General features: G+C 40.2%; 1 protein-coding gene across 4 annotated transcripts in view; it reads left to right on the top strand.

Moving 5' to 3' along the window:
• The window catches only part of XPO5 (exportin 5), a 48,351-nt gene that overhangs the window by 11,932 nt on the left and 15,710 nt on the right, over nucleotides 1-20,709 (top strand). For all 4 annotated transcript variants that reach the window (XR_014251066.1, XM_082414061.1, XM_082414060.1 and 1 more), the window contains 12 exons: nucleotides 921-1,020; nucleotides 1,900-1,983; nucleotides 2,601-2,726; nucleotides 3,632-3,722; nucleotides 5,697-5,825; nucleotides 7,416-7,534; nucleotides 9,273-9,428; nucleotides 10,658-10,699; nucleotides 11,024-11,113; nucleotides 11,877-12,076; nucleotides 12,888-12,987; nucleotides 13,844-14,025. Coding sequence is in view for 3 of the 4 variants with exons in the window: in XM_082414061.1 (XP_082270187.1) it covers nucleotides 921-1,020; nucleotides 1,900-1,983; nucleotides 2,601-2,726; nucleotides 3,632-3,722; nucleotides 5,697-5,825; nucleotides 7,416-7,534; nucleotides 9,273-9,428; nucleotides 10,658-10,699; nucleotides 11,024-11,113; nucleotides 11,877-12,076; nucleotides 12,888-12,987; nucleotides 13,844-14,025 (1,419 nt within the window). In the remaining variant the exon portion in view is untranslated. The remainder of the gene's footprint in view (nucleotides 1-920; nucleotides 1,021-1,899; nucleotides 1,984-2,600; nucleotides 2,727-3,631; nucleotides 3,723-5,696; nucleotides 5,826-7,415; nucleotides 7,535-9,272; nucleotides 9,429-10,657; nucleotides 10,700-11,023; nucleotides 11,114-11,876; nucleotides 12,077-12,887; nucleotides 12,988-13,843; nucleotides 14,026-20,709) is intronic.

Here is a 20,709-nt window from a genome sequence, read left to right on the forward strand (position 1 = left end):
ATGAATAAAGCTGCTATAAACATCCTTTTTGTATGTTCAGCTCCTTTGGGTAATTACCAAGGAGTGTGATTACTAAATCATATGGTAAGAGTATGTTTAGTTTTGTAAGAAACTGTCAAACTGTCTTCCAAAGGGGCTGTACCATTTTGCATTCCCACCAACAATGTATGAGAGTTCCTGTTGCTCCACGTCCTCACCAGCATTTGGTGTTGTCAGTGTTCTGGATTTTGGCTATTCTAATAGGTGTATAGTGCTATCTCGTTTTAATTTGCAATTCCCTGATGACATTTGATGTGGAGCTTCTTTTCATATGTTTATTTCCCATCTGTATATCGTCTTTAGTGAGGTGTCTATTAAGGTCTTTGGCCCATTTTTTAATCAGATTTTTTTCTTATTGCGTTTTAAGAGGTCTTGTATATTTTGGATAAGTCTTTCATCAGATGTGTCTTTTGCAAATATTTTCTCCTCGTCTGTCACTTGTCTTTTCATTCTCTTGATTATAGTCCTTTTGATTTTGTCAGTGGTATAAGGAATTACTGCATGCTTCCCTAGAGATCTAAGTCCTTCCTCAGTATCAGCCAATGTCTTTTTGTGCAGTTTTTATGCATATAAGTATACGTATTGCTTTGTGGAGTCATGCTCAGAGTTTACAATATTATCCCAAAGTACTCAAGGACCGCATTACCCAAAATTAGAGTGTCTGTTGAAGGATGAGATGGCATTGAACCCTATTCCTCATCGATCTTTCAGTGTTTGGTTGGAGGTTTTGGGGTTAGTTTTGTTTTTTGATTTTTTTTTTTTAACTTTAATAATCAACTGAAATTTGAATGTTGGAGCACAGACCACATACAGCTCCATTCCATGGGACTCTCTTTGGTGCTCTTGATGTGCTGCTAATCACACTGTTTTCTCCTCTTCAGGACTGCTGACGGAGGAGGCTTGGTAGAAAAACACTATGTCTTCCTGAAGAGACTCTGTCAGGTGTTGTGTGCTCTGGGCAATCAGCTGTGTGCATTGCTGGTGAGCACTTTCTGGAGAGTTTCAGGGCCATTTGAGGAGAGGATTTAGAAAGTTATGTTTGTGTAAGGGGTGACACATGCCATTGATTTAAGCCTGAGGGGGGCATTTCCCTACAGATTATTTCTTATAATTCTATAGATTAAATTATTTTAATTGAGTTTGAATGATATAGTTTTTTTTAACAAGTCAATTATTAATGTCAATAGTAAACATTCACATCTGTTATTCCATAAAGTCAATGTTGCTGCTCCTGTTCATTTTGGTACTTGTAAAACTTCAGTCTGCCGAGTGCATTACCCTTTAAAGTCCTATTAGGTCATGAAACATTATGGATTTGAATAAAGAACCCTTTTCCCAAATCTAAAGAATGTATTATTAGATCATAAAAGAAAACTTTAGTCTGATTGACCTGGAATTAACTGTCTTTAGGGAAATATTTAATACTCAGTCTTACGTGTTAAAAGATAGGATATTGGTACAGACATTTTGCGCTTGATGTTATGCCTTTTTGTGGTGGCTTGAATGGCTAGAGAGGATGGAACTTCAGACATAGGATGTGTTCCGTCAAGTGGTTATTTAATAGGTTAGGTCACAGAGATGTGACTAGACTAGATCTGAAGAAATTACGGATTTCTGAAATGAATAATCTTGTTTTACTATTTCACCACAGAATAGGTTTTAATGATGATGATTAAGGAGGTAAAGCAGCTTTCCTGTGTTTTAGCCCTTGATATGATGCCTTCCGTAGGCCACAAGGAAGTATAAAGTCCTTTCAAACCTGAAATCTTTGAGGGTATAAGTTGTCTGTATTTGTTACTCCACTCTCTACCCTGACCTCCCCATCAACATCGTTAATGTAGTGGTCTTTTTGTCCTACAGGGTGTGGATTCTGATGTAGAAACACCAGCAAACTTTGGAAAATACCTGGAATCTTTTCTGGCTTTCACAACTCATCCAAGTCAGGTAAACTTTATGGAGGTGACTTCTCAAAATTTTAGTTAAGTAAATTAAAATCAAGTGCTATGGCCGGAAGTAATTAGCAGCTGAAGTATAAAATGTGACTCTTAAGATCCTAGGGAATAACTGTAGTAGTATTTCATTAAGAAAATTGCTGAGTCTTCTTCCTGAGCTAAGCATTGCAGTCTAGGTCAGCAGTTACCCCTCAGGTAGTGTCATTCTGATAAAGCTCAATCAGATATGAGGTATGTCCCAGGTGATTTACCACTAAAGATGTTTTAAATACAAAAGTCTGATTAATTGTATTATTATAAAATTAATTTTATCCAATCCAAGATTTTCCTTGTAATATCATCCTGAGGTTCCTCTGTCCTTTCTTGCATAAAACAGAAAGTGGTAGAATTCAGCTCATACTCCGGGAATTGCACCTGACCCAGTCTGTCTTATTAACATATGGTCCATAGTGAGCAGTCATTACTGCTGTACTACAGTATGGGCAGTTTCAAAGTATTACAGACATTTATTTCCATGGAAAAATATAGTGGATAATTGCTGAGCTAAGTAGTAGTCTTGGTATATAAAACCCAAATCCTTAAACTGAGTTTTTTCTTTTTTCCCTTTAGTTTTTGCGCTCTTCAACTCAGATGACTTGGGGAGCCCTCTTCCGGCATGAGATCCTATCCCGTGACCCTTTGCTATTAGCAATAATACCAAAATATCTTCGTGCTTCTATGACTAACTTGGTCAAGGTATGCAGTGGGAATCTAAAACGGAATGTCGGTGAATACATATCATAAGACTTAGATGGCATCATTGACAGCCCTGTCTTGGTCACTGAGATCCTTTCCTTGGGCATATTAGTCTTTTATTCCTCAAGAAGAAATATCTACTCTTTCATATTTTGGAGCACTTATATGCCAAGTATTGGGCTAAGTGCTAGGAAAAAGAAGTGATAGGATGAGAGCAGTGACCATGACCATACAATATGATCATTGCTTTTCAGAGGTTAAAAATAGAAAGGAGGGTGGAGTCAGGGAGATTCCAAGAGGAAGTAATGTCTGACTTTCTGAAGGCCAAGTGAGGGTCAGGAAGGTGAATGAGAAGGGGAGAATGGAAGCAGATTGCTCACTACCTCAACAGAGAGTTGCTTATGAACACTCTGAGATCTGTTCAAGGCTCTTGCAGCTGACAGATGCTTCATCTTGATTTGTAAAATCAGAGAATAGGACCCATTCAAGGGTCCCCTTATTTCCTCAAGGAATTCACCTAGCACGTTGCACACCATCTTCTAGTTCTCTGCCTTCATGGTCTTCAGTACTTTTTGAATGAAACATAAAAAGTTACATGCTTATTTCCAGGGTTCAGCATTTAAGAAGACAAATTGTTTCAGTTCTTTTACTTATTGCAAGCTGTATCAGCACTTTGTTTTGGGACATCTTTATACTCAAAGACCTTAAACTAATTCCAGAATTTAATTTTCCCCAAGGAGCCTGGAAGAGGATATCAAATAAAAAACGTTCTCTTTCTACCACTCCCAGGATTATTCGTGCTGGAAGCAAATTGTAGACTTAGGGGTAGACCAGAAGCAGTTATTTATCATCATATATCTCATGAAAACCCTCACCCCCTACCCCAATTATGTTTCTCTTTCCAGATGGGCTTTCCTTCTAAAACAGACAGCCCTAGCTGTGAATACTCTCGATTTGATTTTGATAGCGACGAGGACTTCAATGCTTTCTTCAACTGTGAGTGAATTGGCCTGGAATTTCTTCCAGTCTCAGAATGGCATCTAGTGTTCTGAGTCATGGTGCATGACCCTTGAGGTTCTGTATTAAAGAGCCCCAAGTCTGGACAGCAGCCTGTTTAATCTCCATTTGCACATTGCAGAGAGTGCTGGGATTGTACTTACTCCACGCATTGTTTTATCTCTTACACACACACCCCCACAAACATATACACGCACACACTGCCTTTGGACATTGATGTTTAGAGATAGTAACTTTAGGTAAGGCACTTTCATTTTTTTTTATATTTATATATTAGAATTAAATACCATCTTACATTGTGGGTCTTTTTTCTAAAAAAGAGAGGAAAAACCCACGATTCCTAATTCTCTTCTGGGTTTTCTGTAACTTGGTCCCCCCTCCCTTTTTTAATAACAACTTTATTGATGTAATTTATTTGTCATACAGTTCATCCATTTATGTATATAATACAGTGGGGTTTTTTTGTATTTTCTCAGTTGTACAACCACAACCAGAGTCAATGTTAGGACATTTTCATGTCCCCAAGAAACCCTGTAACCATTAGCAGTCATCTCCCAATCCCCTCATCCCTCTCAGCCCTGGAAAAGCACTAATCTGCTTTCTATTTCTATCTTTCACCTATTCCGAACATTTCATATAAATGGAATCATACGGTGTGTTGTCTTTGGTAACTAACTGCCTTCTTTTTCTTAGTGTAGCGTTTTAAAAATTCATCCATGTTGTAGTATGTATCAGTACTTCATTTCTTTTTATTGCCAATAATACTTCATTGTATGGATATACCACATTTTATTCATCCATTGATAAGTTGATAAATACTTGAGTTGTTTCCACATCTTGACTATTAAGAATAATGCTATTATAACATTTGGGTACAAGTTATTTTGTTATTTTTTTTAAATAAATTTATTTAATTATTATGTATTTTGGCTGTGTTGGGTCTTTGTTGCTGTGCACGGGCTTTCTCTAGTTGCAGCGAGCGGGGGCTACTCTTCATTGTGGTGTGCGGGCTTCTCATTGCAGTGGCTTCTTTTGTTGTGGAGCGCAGGCTTCAGTAGTTGTGGCTCGCGGGCTGTAGAGCGCAGGCTCAGTAGTTGTGGTGCACGGGCTTAGCTGCTCTGCAGTATGTGGGATCTGCCCGGACCAGGGCTCGAACCCATGTCCCCTGCATTGGCAGGTGGATTCTTAACCACTGCACCACCAGGGAAGTCCCCCTGGGTACAAGTTTTTGAGTGGACATATGTTTTTTTGTTTTGTTTTGTTTTTTTATTTATTTATTCATTTATCTTGGCTGTGTTGGGTCTTCGTTTCTATGAGGGTTTTCTCTAGTTGCGGCAAGCGGGGGCCACTCTTCATCGCGGTGCATGGGCCTCTCACTATCGTGGCCTCTCTTGTTGCGGAGCACAGGCTCCAGACGCGCAGGCTCAGTAGTTGTGGCTCACGGGCCTAGTTGCTCCGCGGCATGTGGGATCTTCCCAGACCAGGGCTCGAACCCGTGTCCCCTGCATTAGCAGGCAGATTCTCAACCACTGCGCCACCAGGGAAGCCCGGACATATGTTTTTATTTTTCTTGGGCATATGCCTAGGAAGAGAATTACTAGATCATATGGTAATTCCATGTTTAATGTTTTGAGGAACTGCCAGACCATTTTCTTCAGCAGCCATACCATTTTACATCTGTACCAATCTGATCTCCTTTTAATTCCAACAGATAGGGGAGACCACTTTTGATTTGCCGCTTATAGGATCTAGCTGGTATGGTGGCTTCTTAGAATTCAGTTTTGAAAATTTCTAGTTTTGTTAACAAAACTTTACTGAACATTTGTTAGATTCAGAGCATAAGTCTGCAAAACAGAATCTCTTGAATGTTTTCCTCCTGGGATGGATAAATGCATAAACATTAACTAAGTATCTGTTATATGCAGTTATTTATTCATGTCTTTCTCTTGGCAGCCTCTCGGGCCCAACAAGGAGAAGTAATGAGGTTAGCATGTCGCTTGGATCCCAAGACTAGCTTCCAGATGGCTGGGGAGTGGCTAAAGTATCAGCTCTCAACTTCTGTTGATACTGGATCCATGAACTGTAAGACTTCTTTTGTTTTTTTCTGACTGAACATTAGTGAAGTATTTCTATGTATCAAAACTGTACATAGAAATAAACCTCTGAGCCACATTTCAAAACAGTATGCTAATAGTGTTCAAAAACAGCTTTGCTCACTGCCCAGTTCCATCCTACAGAGTGAGCCTTTTCATTTGCACATATAGGCAGAGAAAGCAGATATAATACCAGATTTTAACTCTGTTTAAATTAGGGTAAAACCGTGACCCTATCAGTTCTGCCTTCATTTTTCTTTTCTAACAGAGTCAACAATTGTTTATTGTTGAATTTATTACTTCACCTCAGGCAGCATCTAACAAATTACATGTCTAGACCTAACTTTTTAAAGCTTTTCAACCAAGTTCTTGCATGGCATTTCTCTTAAACTCGGAAAAAATGACTTGTTAGTCAGGCACAACAAGCAGTGCAGGGGTTTCCCGTATCGCTCAGCCCCCTCAAAGCCTTTGGGAAATGCCACTTTATGTGAAATCAAAATAACCCCCCTCTACCCAAAAGCATAAGCTAGGTAACTTCTCTGTGCTCTGTATCTTGTCTGTCATCTTATTAATGCAGGCAGTGGGTGAGAGGATTGTAAGGAAAGGGTGTAAGTCACTGCTTTGGAAAAACTCCACACTATGGTCAGTTACCAAGTACACTAGTTACTTGACATTCATGGGATTTAACATTCAGTTTTATGTATTCACAGTTGACTGTAAAGGTCCCTGGTATCTAGTAACTTGAATGTTTGCAGAGGCCCAAATATGTTGTACCAAGATGAAGCTAGTAAATGTGAGCCCTGTATGGAAGCAAGAAAAATAATTTGTAATTCGTTTTGCAGGGGCCTTGCTGTTTAAGTGACATGCTTTGATGATACTTGTGGGGTTTTCTCTTTTCTTTTTTTTTTTTTTTTTTTTCATATTTTGGTCCCGCCATGTGGCTTGCGGGATCTCAGTTCCCCGACCAGGGATCGAACCTGGGTCATGGCAGTGACAGCACCAAATCCTAACCACTAGGCCACCAGGGAACTTGATGATACTTGTGAACTTGGAGGGTGGCACAGTTCTCTGCACAGCGCCCTTGCAGTTGTCATGAGGCTACTGGATATGAAGCAGCATTTTGTATCTTACAGCAATTCCTTGTTGGAAAGATTCTTTATGGTCTTAGATATCGTAATTATTTAGATTCCCATGGACAGATTATGAAAAGGGAGGGAGGGGGAAATTAATTAATATTTCTCAATAGGCCAGGCACTGGTTTTGATGCTTACGTGTATATTCTCATTCAGTACTCAAACTGGCTTTGCAGACAAGGCTCACAAAGGTGAATTCAGACTGTTTTTAGAGGTAGAGGCAGGATAGGGATCACTTTCTGCTTCCTTTTCTTTTCCCAGGCTGAGAAGGGTTAGATTACCTTGTTCCTTCAACTGTGAAATTACCTAGTGGTTTCTACAGCCCCGTGGTCTCTGTGTCTTCTGTGATCCTACAGTGTTTATAAGTGGTTGTGTGTGTGTGTGTGTGTGTGTGTGTGTGTGTGTGTGTGTGTGTGTGTGTGTTTTAAAACCCTGTTCCCCTGCAGCTGGAACTGGAGAAGGCAGCCTCTGCTCCATCTTCTCACCTTCATTTGTGCAGTGGGAAGCCATGACCTTTTTTTTGGAAAGTGTGATCAACCAGATGTTTCGAACATTAGATAAAGAAGTAAGTAATTGTTTCTTGTGCTGATTGCATAATAATTTTGATCTTTTTTAAATTATTATTTCTTTATTTGGTTGCGCCAGGTCTTAGTTGCAGCAGGCGGGCTCCTTAGTTGCGGCTCGCTGGTGTCTTAGTTGTGGCATGCGAACTCTTGGTTGCAGCATGCATCTGGGATCTAGTTCCCTGAACAGGGATCGAACCCGGGCCCCCTGCATTGGGAGCACAGAGTCTTAACCACTGCGCCACCAGGGAAGTCCCCAATTTTGATCTTCTTAAAACTAGCAGTGGGATAGGAAAATATGTGAGTGTGCATCTTACAGAAGAGGAAACTGAGATTCAGAGAGGGTAAATAACATGCTCAAGGTCAAATAGCTAATAAATAGAGCTGGGACCCAAATTAGGTCTCTCTGACTTTAAGCCCCGTGGTGTTTAGTATTCGTTTTAGGGGATAATAAGATGAGCCTGATAGTACAGTGAACCACAGGTAGGGTAACTATTATAGGGAGGACAGTGATGGAAGCCTTGAATTGGAAAATCTAAGAGATATCTGCCAATTTTGGCAAATTGACCAGAATATTCATGATGGCTGATCTGTGTCCCTCTTTCTTGAATAATCTGATTAAACTGGATAACAGCATATACTATATTAACTATGTTAATTAGATTAAAAATAATTGGATCACTTATTTGGGGGTAATTCGTCTTAACTCATTCTAGGTTAGTTGTAGAAAGAATCTAAGTCCCTTGAAGATAAGTGAAATACAGTGCTTTTTCTCATAAATTTCAACACCCATTTATGATAAAAGCCCTGCAGAAAGTAGGCATAGAGGGGACTTTCCTCAACATAATAAAGGCCATATATGACAAACCCACAGCCAACATTGTCCTCAATGGTGAAAAACTGAAACCATTTCCACTAAGATCAGGAACAAGACAAGGTTGCCCACTCTCACCACTATTATTCAACGTAGTTTTGGAAGTGTTAGCCACAGCAATCAGAGAAGAAAAAGAAATAAAAGGAATCCAAATCGGAAAAGAAGAAGTCAAGCTGTCACTGTTTGCAGATGACATGATACTATACATAGAGAATCCTAAAGATGCTACCAGAAAACTACTAGAGCTAATCAATGAATTTGGTAAAGTAGCAGGATACAAAATTAATGCACAGAAATCTCTTGCATTCCTATACACTAATGATGAAAAATCTGAAAGTGAAATTAAGAAAACACTCCCGTTTACCATTGCAACAAAAAGAATAAAATATCTAGGAATAAACCTACCTAAGGAGATAAAAGACCTGTATGCAGAAAATTATAAGACACTGATGAGAGAAATCAAAGATGATACAAATAGATGGAGAGATATACCATGTTCTTGGATTGGAAGAATCAACATTGTGAAAATGACTCTACTACCCAAAGCAATCTACAGATTCATAAATGGCATATTAACAAATTAGATCTTAGGATCATTAACTTCATCTGCTTTTATATTCACTTCACTTTGAAATGATGGCATTCTGAGTTTGTTCAATTTCTAGTAGTAGGTAATGCTACATCCCTAATAATGGCAGCATCATTTGTGAAAAATTTTAATAACATGGGGTAATGCTTAGAAGTTTAAGAGTTAAGAAGCAGTATATAAAACCATATGTGACAACCATATTTACATAGAGTGTGAAGGAAATTTAGCAAAAGTGGTTTTCAGTTATGTCAACCTCCTTTTCATGTCTGTATCACAGGAAATTCCTATTAATGATGGAGTAGAGCTATTGCAGATGGTCCTGAACTTTGACACCAAGGATCCCCTCATCCTGTCCTGTGTCCTCACTAATGTCTCAGCACTCTTTCCATTTGTCACCTACAGACCAGAGTTCCTGCCCCAGGTCTTCTCTAAGGTAAACTCCCTCTCCTTTGTAAACTTTATTTTGGCATTTCTAAGCTAATTATTTTTTGTAACTGTTTTTGTAAGTATATGAGACAAGCTAATAAACAGTTGTTTATTTATTTATCAAATATTTACTCAGTACTTAATGTGGAGCAGGCACCATGCTAGTAGGAAAGCCTTGTCCTTTACCACCTCTCTGTTCGGGGAGAAAGGCATATAGACAGATGTGGTACCTACGTGGCATTGCAGTTAGTAGACATGTACACTGAGATGGAAAAGAGTACCTGAAGGAGGAGGTATCAATGTGTGCTGTCGGGTTGGGAGGTGATTTGTAAGGGGAAAGGTTTTGGGGGCCAGTTGAGGTGACTAGTGAGAGGTGAAGCACCACCTGAGTGAGAATATTGGACCAGGAGGAGGGAAGGAGTAAGGCAGAGAAGGGGTGAGTTCTGTTTTGCAGGACTAGGTTTAAAGTATACATATAATATCTCAGTGGAGACATCTCATGCTAAACTGGCTGTTTGAGGTTAAAGGTCTAGATTCAGAAAATTATGAGAGAAAATTAAGGCATCGCCATCATAGAAATGCCAATAGTAGAGGTGAAGCCCTAGCAAAAAGGAGTTTTATGTAGAGTTGGACATGTAGCTCAAGCAGAGAACCCTGACAGTCACCATCATTGAGGGAGAAGCCCTCAAAGAACAAAAAAAGGGATGGCCAGAGAGATGGAGAAAATGTTGTGTTACAAAGTCCAGGAGAACTTCAAAAATGTGGACTCATTTGTTGCCACAGAATTTCTTTAAGAATTGGAGAGTGTCCATAGGGTTCCTCTAGACCTTTGTTAGCGTGTTATTCCATCATAGTGGCTAGGGCAGCAGTCACATTGCATTGGGTTAAGGAGTAAGTGGGGAGTTACGAAATGGAATCAGGGAGAGTAGACCACTCAACTTCTAACAAAAAGTGGGGAGATGTGACCATGACTGAGTTCTTGGATGATAGCCTGGATTGTTCTGGGATTCTGTGGCCTTTATCTTTGTAAAGTGTTTGCTGGTAAAATTGTGAATCTCAAGCCTCTTACAGAGTTATCTGAGAAAATGAACATCTGAAACTTTGTAATGCCAGTTGAAAACCCTTTTGTTACCATATTGTTTGCACTTTGGGGATTTTGTTAGAAACTTTGTAACTATTATTTAAAAATACTTTATGCATTTGGTACTTATGAGTGACCTTTTTTCTTCCCCTTAGCTATTTTCATCTGTCACTTTTGAAACTGTTGAGGAAAGTAAGGTAAGATCATTAATTCAGCCTACCAATTCTAACTTCTTAAGAACAAAAATGTGAATACCCAACACTTAGTGTAGATTTTTCTAATAAGCAAAAGGGGTTAATAAAGGCAGGAGATAGTCATATGATGGGGTGTTTTGCACTAGAGATACTCTAGGACAAATAGTAAACATGTGGATTCATGGTAACTATAAATGTCACTTGATTATACTCCCATAGCTGTGAAAATTGTGAATTTACCTCTGAAGGAAATATTTACATGATTCTCTGAAGCATCTGTTAATTATATTAAAAGTAGCTTTAAGTTTATTGAATATCTCTTCCCAGGCTCCCAGGACCCGGGCGGTGAGGAATGTGAGGAGACATGCTTGTTCCTCCATCATCAAGATGTGTCGTGACTACCCCCAGCTCGTGCTGGTAAGCCCTGGACTTTGTTCAAGTAACCACTGAGACATGCCGAGTTTGGGTACATTTCTCTATAAATCCACCCCTAATTATATACCTCACATAAGGTTGGTCTTCCCCAACTCCAGAGCTACTCAGTGAAGTTTAGAAATGCAAATATGTTGCCTCAGAATGAATTGTTCTCTTCCACATGGATGACCAAGTTTTCCCTGTCAGTGTACACCTCTTTACCGTACTATGTGTGATGTTCTTAACCACCACTGCCAAGTGATGTGCCTAGTCTTGAGAGAAGCCAGGTGCAAACCCCAACGTTTTTTGGAGGGTTTCTGTAAGAAGTTTCGCACTACTCCAGATAACAAATTAACCAAAAATTTCTTCTCTGAATACACAGCAGTTATTTGTGTGTGTCTGTCTGTCTCTCTCCCCCCCCTCCCTCCTTCTCTCTCTCTATATATAAAATATATAAATATATATGTATATAAAACAAACTGATCTTTGTCCATGAAGATACTGTAAAAGTTGATATAGATATAAAAGACAGATGGTTTTCACAGTTGTAGAGTCGGAAAGTGCAGTTACCCAAATACTCAAACCTAAATTGCCTTGCCTGTTCAGCCAAAAGAAGAGTGTTATAATTAAATTATTAAGTGACAGTCTTATTGGCCTGACTGTCCTGGAGGTGTCTTCATCCTCTTTTTACCTTCCTTGAGTGACCCACCACTCCTTGAAACTCAGACCTTCACCACCTCCGGGTTTTTTTCTTTGTGAAATGCAGCCCAGTTTTGACATGCTGTATAACCATGTGAAGCAGCTCCTCTCCAGTGAGCTGCTCCTGACACAGATGGAGAAGTGTGCCCTCATGGAAGCCCTGGTTCTCATTAGCAACCAGTTCAAGAACTACGAGCGTCAGAAGGTGTTTCTAGAGGAGCTGATGGCACCCGTGGCCAGCATCTGGCTTTCTGAAGACATGCACAGGTGGGGGAGATCCTTTGCCCTTGACCTTGACTGCACTTGAGTACCCATTCTCTTCTAAGACTATGTCCGGGGTCGGGGTGTAAGGATATCAAGGTATAGTGTCACTATCAGTGATAGCTGAAGGCCTCTAAAACAGGGGTCCCCAACCTCCGGGCCACAGACCGGTACTGGTCCGCTGCCTGTTAGGAACTGGGCTGCACAGCAGGAGGTGAGCGGCAGAGGAGTGCTTCATCACCGCTCCCCATCGCTCACGTTACCGCCTGAACCATCCCCCATACACCCCCGACCCCGGGTCCGTGGAACAATTGTCTTCCACGAAACCAGTCCCTGTGGTGCCAAAGAGGTTGGCACCACTGCTCTAAAAGCAGTCTTGTAAGTGAAATGCCGAAAACATCACCTTGCTCTGCAGAGGCGTAGGAACAGAGACGAAATGACTAAGATGGGTAGTGTGGGTCGGAAGGCCACAGAGTGAGGTCTGCTGTGGTGTCTAGTTGCAGCTTCAGCACATATAAAGAAGTGAGAACAGCCAGTAGGGCCATACAAAGTAGGAGCTGTACAGACACCCCTCTGTGCCCACATAGCCTTCTCAAGTTTGTACCCTTTTTGATTCTTAAAGTGTCACTAATAACATTTAGAAGTGGGAAGAGAAGTTAATAAATCTTCATATGACAGCTGACAGTTTGATTAGATTCCTCTCACTGTAACAACTGCTCTTTGGGGGTGAAATAATCACAGCTTATTAGCTCTTGAGGAAGAAACTGTCCTTGCTTAAAGTCGTGCTGTAACTTGTCTTTCCCCCACCAACCTTTAGAGTGCTGTCAGATGTTGATGCTTTTATTGCCTATGTGGGTGCAGATCGGACAAGCTGTGACCCAGGCCTGGAGGATCCCTGTGGCTTAAACCGTGCACGAGTGAGTAAGCCTCTCCTGGGATAGGGAAGGTGCGTAGGCCACAGGTAGGAGTAGGGTGTTGTCATTTGTCCAGGTTCTTGTAGACTTACTTTTTTTGTATACGAGCAAGAAATCTGGGAATCTCCACTTGCGTTAGTGTCTCCCTTCTTTTCTCCTTTAGTCTTAAGTTCTTGAGTTAGTTCTCACAGCAGAGCAGGTGGTCTTTTCTATGAAGTCATTATTTTGGCTTTAAGGATCTGTAAATAGCTTGGAGGACTGAAGGTGTAATGAGGAAGTAGGTCAGAACTTGGTCAGCAGGGTGGGTTCTCCCTGCCTTTGCTCTCTGGCAAGTTAAGTCCTAAATGGTGGCCTAACTTGCAAACCTGAGATTTTCCAGTTCTTTGCTATTCAAATAAGCATTGTTCCTGGCTCCATTACGGCAAAAGTCTTATTAATTAACCTGGCAAGTAGTCAATTGGTAGAAAGTACTATGAGTGAGGATTAGGGCAAAATCTATGAAGGCCTAAACTGGAGGATGCAAGGCCAACTCAAAAACAAGATGAAATGTTGGCAGTGTAAATACTGTTTTGAAGTATGTCCAAGCCCCCTTCTAATTGGGGTCCTGCAAGCCTCTGGAAGGATATCCTCATGAAAGGAAAGCTTTTAGAGCCTACCATTGGTCCTAAAGATGGCATTGAAAGGATCCCTTTTGGACTTGACCTTAAAGGAAGGGACAGGGATGGGGGCCGGGGTGGGCATCTTTTCCTTTTGTCTGGCTTCTATGTCACCTTTGCCATAATCTTGCCAAATATCTAATAGCACTTTTGTCTTTTCTTCCCCTTTTATGTTTACCTTTCATTTTTATGTTTTTCTGTAGATGAGCTTTTGTGTGTATAGCATTCTAGGTGTTGTGAAACGAACTTGCTGGCCCACTGACCTAGAAGAGGCCAAAGCTGGGGGATTTGTGGTGGGTTATACACCCCCTGGAAATCCAATCTTCCGTAACCCCTGCACAGAACAGATTCTGAAACTTCTTGACAATTTGCTTGCCCTTATAAGGTGAGTCAGAATAATGGTTTTTCTCTGTTGTATTTAAAACTTTTTGCCTTAAAAATCTCAAAAGCTTAATTTGTTTATACTTCTTCAGATCATATGGTGGTAAATAAGAGATTAGGTCTTGTTCCGTTCTAGAGGGACTCTCCTTTTTAAAAGTAACATTGACTCTCACTTTTTTTGTTGTTGTTGTTTTAATTTAATTTTATTTATTTTTGGCTGCGTTGGGTCTTCGTTGCTGTGCGCGAGCTTTCTCTAGTTGTGGCGAGCGGGGGCTACTCTTCGTTGCAGTGCGCGGGCTTCTCATTGCGGTGGCTTCTTGTTGCAGAGCATGGGCTCTAGGTGCACGGGCTTCAGTAGTTGTGGCTCGCAGGCTCTAGAGCACGGGCTCAATAGTTGTGGCACACCGGCTTAGTTGCTCCACGGTATGTGGGATCTTCCCGGACCAGGGCTCGAACCCGAGCCAGTGTCCCCTGCATTGGCAGGCGGATTCTTAACCACTGTGCCACCAGGAAAGCCCTGGCTCTCACTTTTATAAGTCTTGCAGTCCAAGTGAACACATCGGGGCTAATCTCAAAATGGCTTTTCTCATTTTGAGCCTCCTCTGTGTTCTTTTACTTCTTTATACTTCATTTCTACTTTTTACTTTAAGTTTCATTTGGTCTAAAGTTTTGCCACTAAAGGAGTTGTTCATTGGGAGCAGGGCAGTTGCTTTCTGTAGTGGTGCTTCTCTGGGTCAGGTATTCAAACGAGCTAATCTGAATTTATCAGTAGTGACTGTGTTCTCAAATGGACCAAACATCCAGTGGTTGAACATGCCAAAGGGAAGGCATGGTACGTGCTCCACATCAGAGTCCTAGGTTTTCACTTCTGAAAGCTGAGTCCTCAGACCAGCAGCATCAGCAGTCACCTGAGAGCTTGTTTAAAATGCAGTATTAGGGCTTCACCCCAGACATACGAAATCAGAGTCTGCAGTTTAACAAGATCCCCAGGTTGTTTGCGTGCACATTAAAGGTTCAGAACCACTGTTATAAATCACATGAGCTAATATAATCAAGCGGAAGTAGGCCAAGTCTAGGCTTGTTGGTTACTCAATATATGTTTCATGATTCAGGGATAGATGCTCTCTACAGTGAAAGAGAGCCTTTGGAGAGAATCAGTTTTTACTGGCCAAAGCAAAATTTGATTGCTTTTTACATCTCCTAGTGTTTCTGAGTTCAGGTTAGAGCTCTGTTCCACTGCTTTTTGGCCTCTTATCCAGGGTGTTAGAGCGGAGTCTCAACTGAGTAAACCAAATTTACTCAACATGAGTAAACCAGATTACTCATGTCTCAGGGATGCTCTGCTGACAACAGACACCCTGGACCATATGCTTAAGAATCCAAGGTTTTAAGTTAATGTTGACCAAATTGGAGGGCTGGAGTGTCTGAACAAGTTGTCATTGTGGACGTGTATATGGAAATAGACAATACTTTGCTCTGATTTCAAAAGGAGGAAAAAGATTTCAAAAAGAAGTATGGGTTACATGTTGAGAGGGTAGTAAAATAGTTAGTCAAGGAAAAGTTTGTCTCCATATTGATGTTTTTAAGACCAAAAGGATCTTCTGTAGTTTAGAGAAATGTGAAAGTGATGAAGTCAGATAGCAACAGGCTCATTGACTTTTTAAGCCTGTGGCCAGAGTCCCTGTGCTGGGAACCTAGACCTGGAAACACGGTTCATCCCTGGTTAGGTGAGGAGACAAGAGATTGTCATCTTGATATTTTTCTAAGAGTACAACACTTTTGGAAAATCCCAAAGTCAATCAAAAGGTATTTTGAAAAACGTTGACTGTAGTTATGGAGTAGTTAGATTCCCTGAGTAGTGTGCAGCTGGAGCTGTTAGAGTTTTGTCTTGTTTTCGTAGTAAGTTTTATCTTGAAGTATAATGTTAAGGGTACAAATATACATAAGAAAAGGACACAAATTGTGAGTGCGGGTAGATGAATGTTGACAAAGTGGACACCTCCATGTAATCAGCACCCAGATCAAGAAACAACCTTACCCAGCACCTCTTTTCAGTCCTACGTGCCCCTCAAGGGTAACCACTATTCTAACTTTTAACATTTTGCCTGGTGTTTTGAGCTTTAATAAATGGAGTCAGAAGCATGCACTCTTTTGTGCCTTGGCTTCTCTTGTGTAATATTATGTTTGTGAGCTCATCTGTGTTATTGCTTGTAGTTGTGGCTTGTTCATTCTCATTGGTGGGATGGTATTCCATTGTGTGAATATGCTGTAACTCATTTATCCATTTAGTGTTGATGGACTTTTGGTAGTTTCCAGCATTTTTTTTATCACTACGAGTGCTGCTGTTAACATTCTTATAAATGTCTTTTGGTGTATACATAATTTCTGTTGGGTAGGAACAGAATCCTACATGTAGGAGTAGAATTCCTGTTTATAAGGTATGCATATTTTCAGTTTTCATAGATAGAATCAAATAGTTTTCTAAAGTGGTGTACTAGTTTACATTCCTACCAGTTTGTGTATTAACTCCTTGTTATAAAACTCCTGTTTTAACTCCTTGTCACACAAATAGTCTGATAATCGAAGGTGTTAGAGCTGCACTGTCTAGTATGGTAGCCACTAGCCACATGAGGCTGGCTACTGAGCACTTGAAATGTGGCTAGTCTGAATTGAGATAAACTGTAGGTGTAAAACACACACTATATTTTGAAAACTTAGTACAAAAAATGTAAAAATATCTCATTAATTTTTATATTGCTAACATATTGAAATGATTTTTTGATGTGTTGGGTTAAATAAAAATATAATTAATTTAACCTGCTTCTTTTCACTTTTTAAGTTTGGCTGGTTAGAAAATTTTAAATGGCTTATGTGGCTTACTTTTTATTTCTATTGCACAGTGTGTTCTTAGTGGGTTGGGTGGAAGATAGATGTGGGGAGCAGAACTCTCTGGTTCTCAGAAGGTTCATTATCATCATTCATTATCTGTTTAGAATAACAACTTTTCTGTTAACTTAAAGTTTGTTACATTGTTTCCAGATATCTTCTATATGTTTTATTGAAATCTTTGTATGTGGGAAGTCTTGTTTAGCATAGTGATTATACTTTTTTTTTTGGTTTGATATATGTATATATTGTGAAATGATTACCACAGTAGGTTTAGTTAACACCCATCAGCTCACATAGTTACACATTTTTTTTCTTGTGACGAGAACTTTTAAGATCTCTCTTAGCAACTTTCAAATGCACAATACAGTATTAACTATAGTCAGTGTGCTGTATATATTACATCTCCAGAACTTACTTACCTTTTTAACTGAAGTCTGTACCTTTGACCACCTTCGCCCATTTCCCCCACCCCCATCTCCCTCCTCGGGCAACCATCAAACTGTTCTGTTTCTATGAGTTTGGTTTTTTTGATTCAACGTACAAGTAAGATCATACTGTATTTGTCTTCCAGTGTCTGATGTGTTTCACTTAGCATAATGCCCTCAAGGTCCATCACGTTGTCACAAATAGCAAGATTTTCTCCTCTATTGTGGCTGAATAATATACACCTGTGTGTATGGCAATTACACTCTTAGTTGGTGATACTAAGAATATTTCAGATAGGTACAGACTGTGCAGAACTTAAAACTCTTATTACTTGATTGTCTTTTTCTTTGCCAAGCAATAACTAGTTCCTCTTAATGGGGAAGCATAGTGCTCTAACTTGCAAGTGTGTCAGGAAAGGTGATATTTCAGGAACCTGAATGTCACTAGGGCTTGTAGGACTCCCTGGAGCCATAGATACGAGAGCAGTATGTACTGAGTCCTCCTTCCATTACTTGTGAGTTACAGGTGCAGGCACCATGGTGCCATCTCCTTGGCGAAGGGGAGGAGGAGGAGAGGAGACTATACGGAATACAAGATTTTGTTGTAGCATCAGGGACATTTGACATATGATGCATTATATTTTTTAAGTTATATCTATTTTTTAAATTATATCTTGGGATCACAGTCACACTTAATTAAAGAATAAAAATAAAAAACATCTCATCTGTTCCCCATCAAATTTAAGACTATGAATTTCTTTTCAAGAAGAACTGAGTTGGGGCTTCCCTGGTGATGCAGTGGATAAGAATCTGCCTGCCAATGCAGGGGACACGGGTTCGATCCCTGGTCCGGGAAGATCCCACATGCCGCGGAGCAACTAAGCCTGTGCACCACAACTACTGAGCCTGAGCTCTAGAGCCTGCGAGCCACAACTACTGAAGCCCGCGTGCCTAGAGCCCATGCTGCACAACAAGAGAAACCACCGCAATGAGAAGCCCGCTCACCGCAATGAAGAGTAGCCCCCACTCGCAGCAACTAGACAAATCCCACGTGCAGCAATGAAGACCCAACACAGCCAATAAATAAATAAATAAATAAATAAGTAGGAAAAAAGCTCTATTTTTAAAAAAAAGGACTGATTTTATGAGAGATCATTTCATAGTATTAGATATCTTCCCAAACAACCAAGAAAAACTTAATTCAGAAACCAAAAAGTTGGCAAATTGCAGTTTTTTAAAAGTAAGTGGCACCACTTACCAACCCTTGAGCTCCACACAGCAGGAGGTAAAGGCTAAGGTAGAGTTATGGATAGCCTCACAAAATACAAGCACATTGAATCCAACAGCATGTTATAAGGATTATACACTATGACCAAGTGAGATTTATCCCAAGGTAAGGGTGGTTCAACATACAAAAATAAATCAGCATAGTACACCATATTAATAGAACAAAGGAAAAAACCCACTTGATCATCTTAATTGACACAGAAAAAGCATTTGACAGAATCCAACACCCTCTCATGATAAAAACACTCGGCAAACTAGGACTAAAAGGGAGTTCAAAAACTACTCCTGCTAATAAATAAATTCAACAAAGTTATAGGATACAAGATCAACATACAAAAATCAGTTGTGTTTTTATACACCAGCAATGAATGATCCCACAAGGAAATTAAGAAAATAATTCCATGTACAATAGCATTCAAAAGAATAAAGTACCCAGGAATACATTTAACCAAGGATATGAAAGACTTATACATTGAAAACTAAAAAACATTCTGGAATTAAAGATGACCTAAATGAAAAGGCATCCTGTATTCATGAATTGAAAGACTTAAGTTCGTTAAGATGGAAATATTTCTCAAAGCAATCTATAGATTGAATGCAGTCCCTATTAAAATTCCAACAGTGGGAATTCCCTAGTGGTCCAGTGGTTAGGACTCCAAGCACTTCCACTGCAGGGGGCACAGGTTCGATCCATGGTCAGGGAACTAAGATCCCTCATGCTGCGCAGCATGGCAAATACATACATACACACATATGTACATACATTAAAAAAAAAATTTTCCAACAGTTTTTTTTTTGCACAAAGCTGATCCTCAGATTCATATGGAATTGCAAGGGGCCCCTAAAAGCCAAAACCGTCTTGAAAAAGAACAAAGTTGGGAGGCTCAAACTTCTCATTTTCAAAACTTACTGCAAAGCTACAGAAATCAAAATAGTTTGGTACTGAGAAGGATAGACATATAGAAAAAGATAATCTAATCAAAATAGGCAAAAGGCTTGAATAGACATATCTCTAAAGAAGATATACAAATGGCCAACAAGGCCATGAAAAGATGCTCAACATCTTTAGTCATTAGAGAAATGCAAATCAAAACCATAATGAGATACCACTTCATACCCAATAGGATGGTCACAATAAAAAATAATGTTGAGGAGATAGCTTCAAGATGGCAGAGGAGTAAGACGAATACATCGATATGAGGAACAGCTCCTACAGAACACCTACTGAACGCTGGCAGAAGACCTCAGACTTCGCAAAAGGCAAGAAACTCCCCACATACCTGGCCATGTGGCTGACAGGGTCTTGGTGCTCTGGCCGGGTGTCAGGCCTGAGTCTCTGAGGTGGGAGAGCCGAGTTCAGGACATTGGTCCACCAAAGACTTCCTGGCCCCATGTAATATCAAACGGTGAAAGCTCTCTCAGAGATCTCCACCTCAACGCAAAGACCCAGCTCCACTCAACGACCAGCAAGCTACAGTGCTGGACACCCTATGCCAAACAACTAGCAAGACAGGAACACCACCCCACCCATTAGCAGAGAGGCTACCTAAAATCATAATAAGTTCACCCCAAAACACACCACCAAACATGGTCCTGCCCACCAGAAAAAGAATATCCAGCCTCATCCACCAGAACATAGGCACCAGTCCCCTCCACCAGGAAGCCTACACAACCCACTGAACCAACCTTACCCACTGGGGGCAGACATCAAAAACAACGGGAACTACGAACCTGCAGCCTGCAAAAAGGAGACTGACCCCAAACACAGTAAGTTAAGCAAAATGAGAAGACAGAGAAATACACAGCAGATGAAGGAGCAAGGTAAAAACGCACCAGGCCAAACAAGTGAAGAGGAAATAGGCAGTCTACCTGAAAAAGAATTCAGAGTAATGATAGTAAAGATGATCCAAAATCTTGGAAATAGAATGGAGAAAATACAAGAAACGTTTAACAAGGACCTAGAAGAACTAAAGAGCAAACAAACAATGATGAACAACACAGTAAATGAAATATAAAATTCTCTAGAAGGAATCAATAGCAGAATAACTGAGGCAGAAGAACGGATAAGTGACCTGGAAGATAAAATA

This window comes from Balaenoptera physalus (genome assembly GCF_965194825.1).
Source record: "Balaenoptera physalus genome assembly, chromosome: 11".
Lineage (NCBI taxonomy): Eukaryota > Metazoa > Chordata > Mammalia > Artiodactyla > Balaenopteridae > Balaenoptera > Balaenoptera physalus.